Source organism: Diabrotica undecimpunctata, chromosome 3, assembly GCF_040954645.1.
Source record: "Diabrotica undecimpunctata isolate CICGRU chromosome 3, icDiaUnde3, whole genome shotgun sequence".
Classification (NCBI taxonomy): domain Eukaryota; kingdom Metazoa; phylum Arthropoda; class Insecta; order Coleoptera; family Chrysomelidae; genus Diabrotica; species Diabrotica undecimpunctata.
In genome coordinates this window covers 132,465,287-132,473,740 of record NC_092805.1, presented here as the reverse complement: position 1 = coordinate 132,473,740, position 8,454 = coordinate 132,465,287, and the positions used below count along the sequence as shown (strand labels likewise).

The 8,454-nt window shown below is 34.2% G+C and overlaps 1 protein-coding gene across 1 annotated transcript; it reads left to right on the top strand.

Annotated features, from left to right (window-relative positions):
- The first annotated feature begins 954 nt into the window (after nucleotides 1-954).
- LOC140437420 (exoglucanase B-like) lies at nucleotides 955-7,914 on the top strand. Its single transcript, XM_072526944.1, has 5 exons — nucleotides 955-1,021; nucleotides 2,983-3,209; nucleotides 5,283-5,596; nucleotides 6,438-6,712; nucleotides 6,770-7,914. Exons 2-5 carry the CDS (start codon nucleotides 2,989-2,991, stop codon nucleotides 7,880-7,882), a joined length of 1,923 nt encoding a protein of 640 aa, XP_072383045.1. The 5' UTR covers nucleotides 955-1,021; nucleotides 2,983-2,988; the 3' UTR covers nucleotides 7,883-7,914.
- The last annotated feature ends 540 nt before the right edge of the window (nucleotides 7,915-8,454 follow it).

Below are 8,454 nucleotides of genomic sequence, written 5' to 3'. Positions count from 1 at the left end.
TTAGATATACGGACGACACTATGATCTTAGCCGAAAATATTGAAGATCTTCAGAGACTGGTGACCACAATATCGGAGTATGGAAAAGAGTATGGTCTAATAATGAATGTCAAGAAGACGAAATTTATGAGAATATCGAAAACTCTAAGAAATAACGAGAATCTTCTAATAAACGGAACCAACGTCGAACAAGTGGACAAATATGCATATCTGGGAACAATGATTAACTTTACAAATGATTACATTCAGGAGATCAAAATCAGAATAGAAAAGGCTAGAGCAAATTTCAACAAAATGAGAAGAGTGCATTGTACAAGGGATTTAAAATTGGAACTAAGAGTTAGGTTGGCGAGGTGCTATGTTTTTTCGACTTTATTTTATGAAACGGAATCTTGGACCTTGAATGCGACATCAATGAAAAAACTGGAATCATTGGAGCTGTGGGTGTATAGAAGAATTCTGAAAATATCGTGGACAGAACACGTCACAAACAAAGAGGTTCTGAGAAGGATGAATAAAGAAATAGAAATTTTAAATATAATTAAAACAAGAGAATTGGAATATCTCGGACATATTATACGTCGAGAGAAATACACCTTGCTCCAACTGATTATGCAGGGAAAGATCCAAAGAAAGAGAAGCATAGGGAGGCGTAGAATGTCATGGCTGCACAACCTAAGAGAGAGGTACGGATGTACATCAAATGAACTTTTCAGAGCAGCCGTCTCAAAAGTCCGAATAGCTATGATGATTGCCGACCTCCGCCGCGGAAAGGGCACTTGAAGAAGAAGATAGATGTTTGAAGACATGAATTTTCGTATTCACTGGACAATAAAAAATGATTGATTAAACTTTAATTTAATGCTACAAATTAACGATAGTTGAAATTATCGATAAACATAATTGACGTTTATCGATAATTCAATATATTCTTGATTACTTAGAAAACTAGATAATCAAAACTATATAAACTGATACCGGTAAGTCCACTTAATAGTTGTTAGTAGTGTTTGGACTACAAGGTAAGTATTCAAATTACAATTAGTCTGATTTTTATACACAACTTTCGATATTTAATAATGTAAAATATATACGTATTGAAAAAATTTTACTTTATTAACCCTTAAGTAGTCGCTAGAATATTTTTACACAAGTGATCGTTTTTTATACGGGAGACAAAAATAAGCTGCGTAGAAAGTAATATGACAGCCTTATTATTTTCCACTGCAGGATACAAGGAGGCTTTTTTTCTGACATGCAAAAATTGAGGAGTGGATGGGTCTAGTTTTGCTTAGTTGTAATTCCGGTGGGATTTCTCTTTTTTTTTTCTAAGAACTAGTCAAAGTAACTTTACGAAGAAGAAACTCCTGAGACAAAGGATAACTGATATACCAATTATATGTGTCAAGTTTCTTTTAAAATTTTTGAAGGGCTCGACCAATCTGAGTACAATATCTGTTGCAGTGTTTGGTAGATTATATCTTACTTCGGGCTGCTTGCCACAGTAAATTTCTAAATTTAAAATATAAATCATCTTTAAATCACACAATGCAAATATTTTTGTCCCATATTTGTTGGGCTTGTTATGCAAATATTGTATAAAACTACAACGACCACGGTATGGAACTAACATTTCGTCAGTTGTAATACGTTCAACTGGGCAGAAATTTTTCTCGAGAGTTGTCGGTGAATTTGTCTGTAATTTCTTGCACTGCCACTAATTTATCTGTCTGCTTCCGTTCTTGATGACTTGTTTTCTCCTCGAAAATAAGTGCTCCAAACAGAAAACGTTTATATCCCATACATATTCCTGTGCCATTAGTTGACTACATCTCTCTGAAATCAGTCTCAAATAACTTTTTTACACCAATAAGGAAGAGAATTCCAAGAAGTGTAAGGACTTCCTCTGGCTTTGTTAATTTTACATCTCTGTCCCTTGTGTACACTCCTTAAATTGTTGTAATAAAAATATTTGTGTACGATGTTACACTTTCTATCATATATTTGGTAAAAAATTGAAAAAATGCACTTAACTCGTCTTTAACACCTTCTACATTTACTAGAGGTCGCCGAAAAATTTTCACAAGTTTTTTTGAGGGAGTTTTGGTAAATTTACTTACAATAGGATGTTTATTCCACGCCATATTTCCGTCGTGACTAGTACACGTAGGTACTTTTTATTCTTAAAAAGAAAAAGTATCTTTATAGTTAATCGGTTACATATAGAGGCAAGATATAAAGACAAATAGCCAAACACATAAAAAAAGGAATAACACTAGCTTTTAAAACACACAACAACTTAGGCAAATACTAAAGACTGCCAAAAAATTTACATAGGTCAAACTGGTAGAACTTTTAACAAACGTACAGCAGGACATAAAGCAGCTTTAAATAATAGAAAAACAGCTTCTACGTACCCACTTCACCTTAATCTAGACCTAGACCATAATCAATATACGAATTTCAAATTCTTCACATTCAAAATAAAGGCTTTAAGCTGTCTTTATTAGAGTCTATGGTTGAACTTGAGACAAAAAGTTCTCCCTCCTTAACAAATTCAGTTAAAGACTATTAAGTGTAAATGCATACCAAAAATAGATCACTTGAGAAAAGCATTCTGTCGAAACCGCTGCAGTGATTATAATTTATAATAAATACTGTAGAAGTGTTAAAAACAAAAGTTTTCAGTGTTTTATTGTTAGATTATTAATATAATTTAGCACTAGTAACCTAAAAGGTTTATGAGATTTACTTCTACTAGTTAATATCAAAAAATATTCACGGTTTATGGAACTTCAGGCTGTGCTTGTTGTCTTTATAATAAAATAAAAAAATATTTTAAGAAAATAGTACTAAAACTCCTCAAAATTAATTTTAACGGTTTTCTAAATTTTTTATAGTTTATATAAGATTTTTAAGATAGCACTTTCTTTAAATTTTAGAGACTACCAAAAATTTACTAAGTAATGGATTTATTTTGTAGTTCACCATGAAGGCGGCTTTTTTCCTAGTCTCTGTACTGTGCCTACATTACGCTAATGCTGGTACATATAGCGACAGATTTAACACTCAATATAATAAAATTCATGACTCCAAAAATGGATATTTTTCCAAAGAGGGAATTCCATACCACGCTGTTGAAACCTTAATCGTTGAAGCTCCTGACCATGGTCATCAAACGACATCTGAAGCTTACAGTTACTGGATTTGGTAAGTATTAAAAACAAGATTTTAAATATTTTTGTAAATTTTAAAGTTTCCTCAGTTCACCACAAAAAAAATGGTGTAAGTTTGTAAGTAAAAGACAACACTGGCGGATTTCATTCTTGTTGGTGGATGATTTTTTTTAGCTGTTATACAGAACTTCATGGTTACCTAACATTAAAAACAAACGACTTAACGAAAAACAAAAACAAACTACAACCAACCACTACTTTTCATTACATTTCTTATCATTTTGTCGAACTTTATGACTTGCATATTTTTATTTTATTTTATTTTTGTCACTATAATCCATTCATTAAGTTGTTTCTCCATATTCAACACTTTCTTTTCTATTGATCTTTATGCGGTTGAATTTTTTTAAATTTAGTTTTGTAATTATGCATTCGCCTAGATAATCCATAAAATTATAACCATCATCATTCAATCTTCGCTTATCCACTGCTGGAGATAGATCTCCCTCATAATTTTCCATCTATTTTGATCTTGTGCCTCTTGCATCCAATTCCTATGACAACGTTTTAGATCGTCAGTCCAACCTGTTGGTGGACGACCGCTGCCCTCTCTGACCACTCCAGAGATTCTTCTTTAATTGTACTTCTATTTTCATTTGGTTACTCCACCATGCTGTATAATTTTTGGTATTAGTTACTGTATATCCAGAAATGTCTCTAGCTATTTGGTACTATATTTTTGAGCAAATCCCATATACTTTTGATATCTGTACGTTCATTCCAATTTATGGTTCTCTAGCTTCTCTTTAAGTAATATCTTGATATTTTCTCCTAACATCCAAGTTCAACAATTTGTTTTGATACTAGGAACTTTGTATCTATTTTCTGTTTGTAGGTCTTTGTTTGTAGGACAAGTACTGTTGTCTTTTATCTTAGTTTTTCTTTTACTAAATAATAATCAGAGCCGATTTCATGTCCTCTCTTCCACAACAATGACAAGTACATCCTGTACCATCTCGATAGACACTTTTTGTACCAATTAAATTAATTATAGATATTTCTCCTCTGATCTCTATGATCCTGGAGTATTTATGTATATCTTTTTAAACAGGGTTGCAGACTACTAGGTTGTTATTCAGGCTGAAAACTATGACGCTATTTCTGTTATTGTTTTACGTTATTTCTTCCTTTCCAATAAAATCTCTAGTTACTATGACTTTGTTGTCCAAAATTTCCATCTCATCCTGCAAACTGTCCCAAAAAGTATCTTTGTTTTCCTTAGCTTCCTTATCTGATGATCCATACCCTACCATAACAATGATCTCATTTTTTCTGGCGTAATAATCTAACCTTTATAGTCAGGCCATGGAGTGGGGTGTCAACTTTGGAAAAATGGCGCGCACCCTATTTTTCATGCTATGGCATGCTGGACGAGCCATACAGTCTGTAGTCAACACACCGAGGTATGAGCGGGAACACAAAGTGAATAAATACTCATACGCTTATGAAACGCACCTGGCGGATCATAAGGGCCTTCACATTTTACTCTTTTTCAACTTGTCTTGAGTAAAATGTCTTTAATCTTTCCTATCAGCCTCTCTTGGCTAACTTTTGTTTCACTTGTAACACTTCCGACCCCGAATGGCGAGTAGGTTTTCGAAGGCAGACGGGTCACTATATTTCCTTCTACTACAACTCTAAAACTTGCCAACACGCTTGGCCAGCGCGGCGTTTCAAGGCCAAATTTCCCCTTATGATGGATACATCAAGTGTACGGCCCTCAGTCCCTGACCAAGGTGGCGGTCAAAACAGTGTTGGAGCAGAGGGTGCTAAGAATCACAGGAAGAGATCAGGCCACCAAAACAAACGACAAATGCATGTATGTGCCTACAAATGTACAAACTTTATCAACAGAAGCATCAATGATAGAACTGGAGAATTATAACCCCACGCTGGTGTAAATTTAAGGTCCTGATACATTTTCAATTTTAACTTACCTAATGCTCTTCAAAACAATTTACACTTTTATATTACAAATATAAAATTAAAACATCAGAACTGTGCACGTTACTTTTAAATAATTTAAATTATTTGTTTTTTATTTTAGGCTCGAGGCTTTATATGGACGTATCAATGGTGATTTTTCGAAATTTAACGCAGCATGGGAGAGTATGGAAAAATATATGATTCCAAGCCATTATGACCAATCAACGAACAACTTTTACAATCCCAATGCTCCAGCCACACTTTCGGATGAATTAGACGATCCAAGCCAGTATCCATCACCAATGAAATTTGGTGCTCCAGTAGGTCAGGACCCCCTTTATCAAGAACTTGTGAGTGCGTACGGTAATAGCGACATGTATGCTATGCATTGGTTATTGGATGTTGACAATACGTACGGATTTGGTAATATTCCTGGTAAGTTTATAATACCAATCATTTTTTATTAAACGATTTCAGACGAAAATTCTTAGACCATCAATGCTTCTAAATATTTCTTCATGTGTCCTCTTCTCATCGGAAGTTGCAACCATTAACTGGAATTCCTCTCTATATTGTGATAATTGTATAATTGCGCTGTCATGGTAAATTTTGCAACCTGGAGAACTTCTTTCGTTCCATACCTCGCCTTCCTTCTTTCTTTCCTTCAATGATCAACTGCGAAAAATCATATTTTTTTAATATATTACCAAAATAAGCTGATTTTGAACTTAATAGTTCTTTTTATTTATTGATTTTTTGTCTTTACTCTTCAGAACTGCTGCAGACAGAGTACAAGGGGTCGTAATGATTGCCAATGTCCTTAAGAAATGATGCACACTAACAGGAAAAATTGATTCTTTTCATAATTCGATCATTTGATATTTTGTTGATTCATGATATTTTAAATAACCTGGTACAACTATACCTCAAAATAATCCAAAACAGAGGACATGATTCTTGTCTTTACCGTCCATCCCTAAACTTCGTACATTTTAGACACTACATAACATTTAATGGCACGTTATCGAACAATTAAACTCACATCTCTACTGCAAAATAGTGCTTACATTTTGAACAGCTACATTCAGGCTATTTTGATTCTAATTTAAACCCAGCCAAATATTTCTGACAAAATATTTAATTTAAAATATTAAAGATACTTTTTTAAATACTGATTTAAATATTAAATATAATCTAAAATTTGTTAAATATGTTTTTTGTAAATAAGATAAAAAAAAATTAAAATATATTTAAACTCTATTTTTTTTTTATTAAGGAGGGGGCTGTGAACTTGGACCGCTAGTGAAAGAACCTTCTTTTATTAACACCTACCAAAGAGGACCTAATGAATCAGTATGGAAGACTATTCCCCAATCAACTTGTGATACGTTTAAATACGGAGGTACTCACGGTTTCTTGGATCTTTTTGTTGGAGACAACAGTTACTCGCAACAATGGAAATACTCTAATGCTCCCGACGCTGACGCTAGAGCTATCCAAGCCGCTTTCTGGGCTCATCAATGGGCTAGCGAAACTGGACATTTAAATGATGTATGTCACCTTGTTTCTAGTTTTAACAAATATATTTATATTTAATATTTATTACAGATTTCCGATACTTTGTCTAAGGCTGCTAAACTTGGTGACTACTTGAGATATGCTTTATTCGATAAATATTTCAAGAAGATCGGTAATTGCATTGGACCATGGAACTGCCCAGGAGGACAGGGTAAGGAGAGTGCTCACTATTTACTCAGCTGGTACTTTGCATGGGGAGGTGCTATCTATTCTAACTGGGCATGGCGAATTGGAGATGGTGCTGCTCATTTTGGTTATCAAAATCCTTTGACTGCTTATATTTTATCCAACGTTGACGCTTTCAAACCAAAAGGTGCAACTGCTGTATCTGATTGGGCTACTTCGCTGAGCAGACAATTAGAATTCTATGGTTGGTTACAATCAGCAGAGGGCGCATTCGGAGGAGGAGCAACTAACACCTGGAATGGTAGATATGACACTCCACCACAAGAACTTACTGCTAACACTTTCCACGGTATGTTTTATGATTGGGAACCGGTATACCATGACCCACCATCCAACAGATGGTACGGTATGCAATCTTGGTCCACTGATCGTCTTGCTCAGTACTACTATGTCACTGGGGATGCGACTGCCAAGACTCTTTTGGATAAATGGGTTAAATGGGTCATTTCTGAGATTAAATTCGAAGGCACTGGTTACAGTCACCCTGATCAATTAGAATGGTCTGGACAACCACCCAATGTTCACGTTCAAGTTACCAAATACAGTGATGATGTTGGAACTGCTTCTTCTACAGCCCGTGCTCTTTCTTATTATGCTGCAAAATCTGGTGATCAAGACGCCAAACGTGTAGCAAAGGAGCTTTTGGACAGAATGTGGAATCTTTACCAAACCGACAAAGGAGTTTCAGCTCCAGAAGTGATGGATACGTACCACCAGTTTAATCAAGAAGTCTACGTTCCCGAAGGATGGATGGGTTCATACCCCAACGGAGATGTTATTCGCCATGGAGTAACGTTTATTGATCTAAGATCTTGGTACAAGAACGACCCAGACTGGTCCAAGGTAGAAGCTCATTTAAATGGTGGACCAGCTCCTACATTTACTTACCACCGTTTTTGGCAACAAACTGATATTGCTATTTCTCAAGGAACTTATGGTCTGCTTTTTAATGAATAACTTTATTTAATAAACTATTAAATATTATTAAATATACTATTTTTTATTATATAATTTTATTAGGTTTAGAAATGGGTTTTATTAAATTTGTTTAATATTTCCTGCTTTAAGTAATGATAAGAAATGTGCATTTAATTTTTTTATAAATGTATACATATACTAAATAGTCATAAACTGGTCTTATTGATTTTGTTTAGAAAGCTTTTGCCCGATAACAGGAATACAAACGTAACAAAATAATACCAAAACAATTGAACGTGCGATCAATAATACCACAATGTTTTGGATAAGTAGTCTTTTCTCCTAATCCTATGTTTCAATAAAAAACAAAAGCACATTCATTTAAAAAAATACTTGAATAGTAAAACTCTCGCAGAAACAAAACATCAACTAAATAAATGGTCGAAATATGTCAACGAATTGTTTAGAGAAGATAGGGAACAAATAATAAATGATCAAATGAAAAAAAGGTCCAAAAATTCTAAGAAAAGAAGTAAAATATGGACTCAAACAGATAAAAAAGAGAAAAACGACGCGACTGGCCAAGATAGCATCCCAAGTAAGTTTCTTAA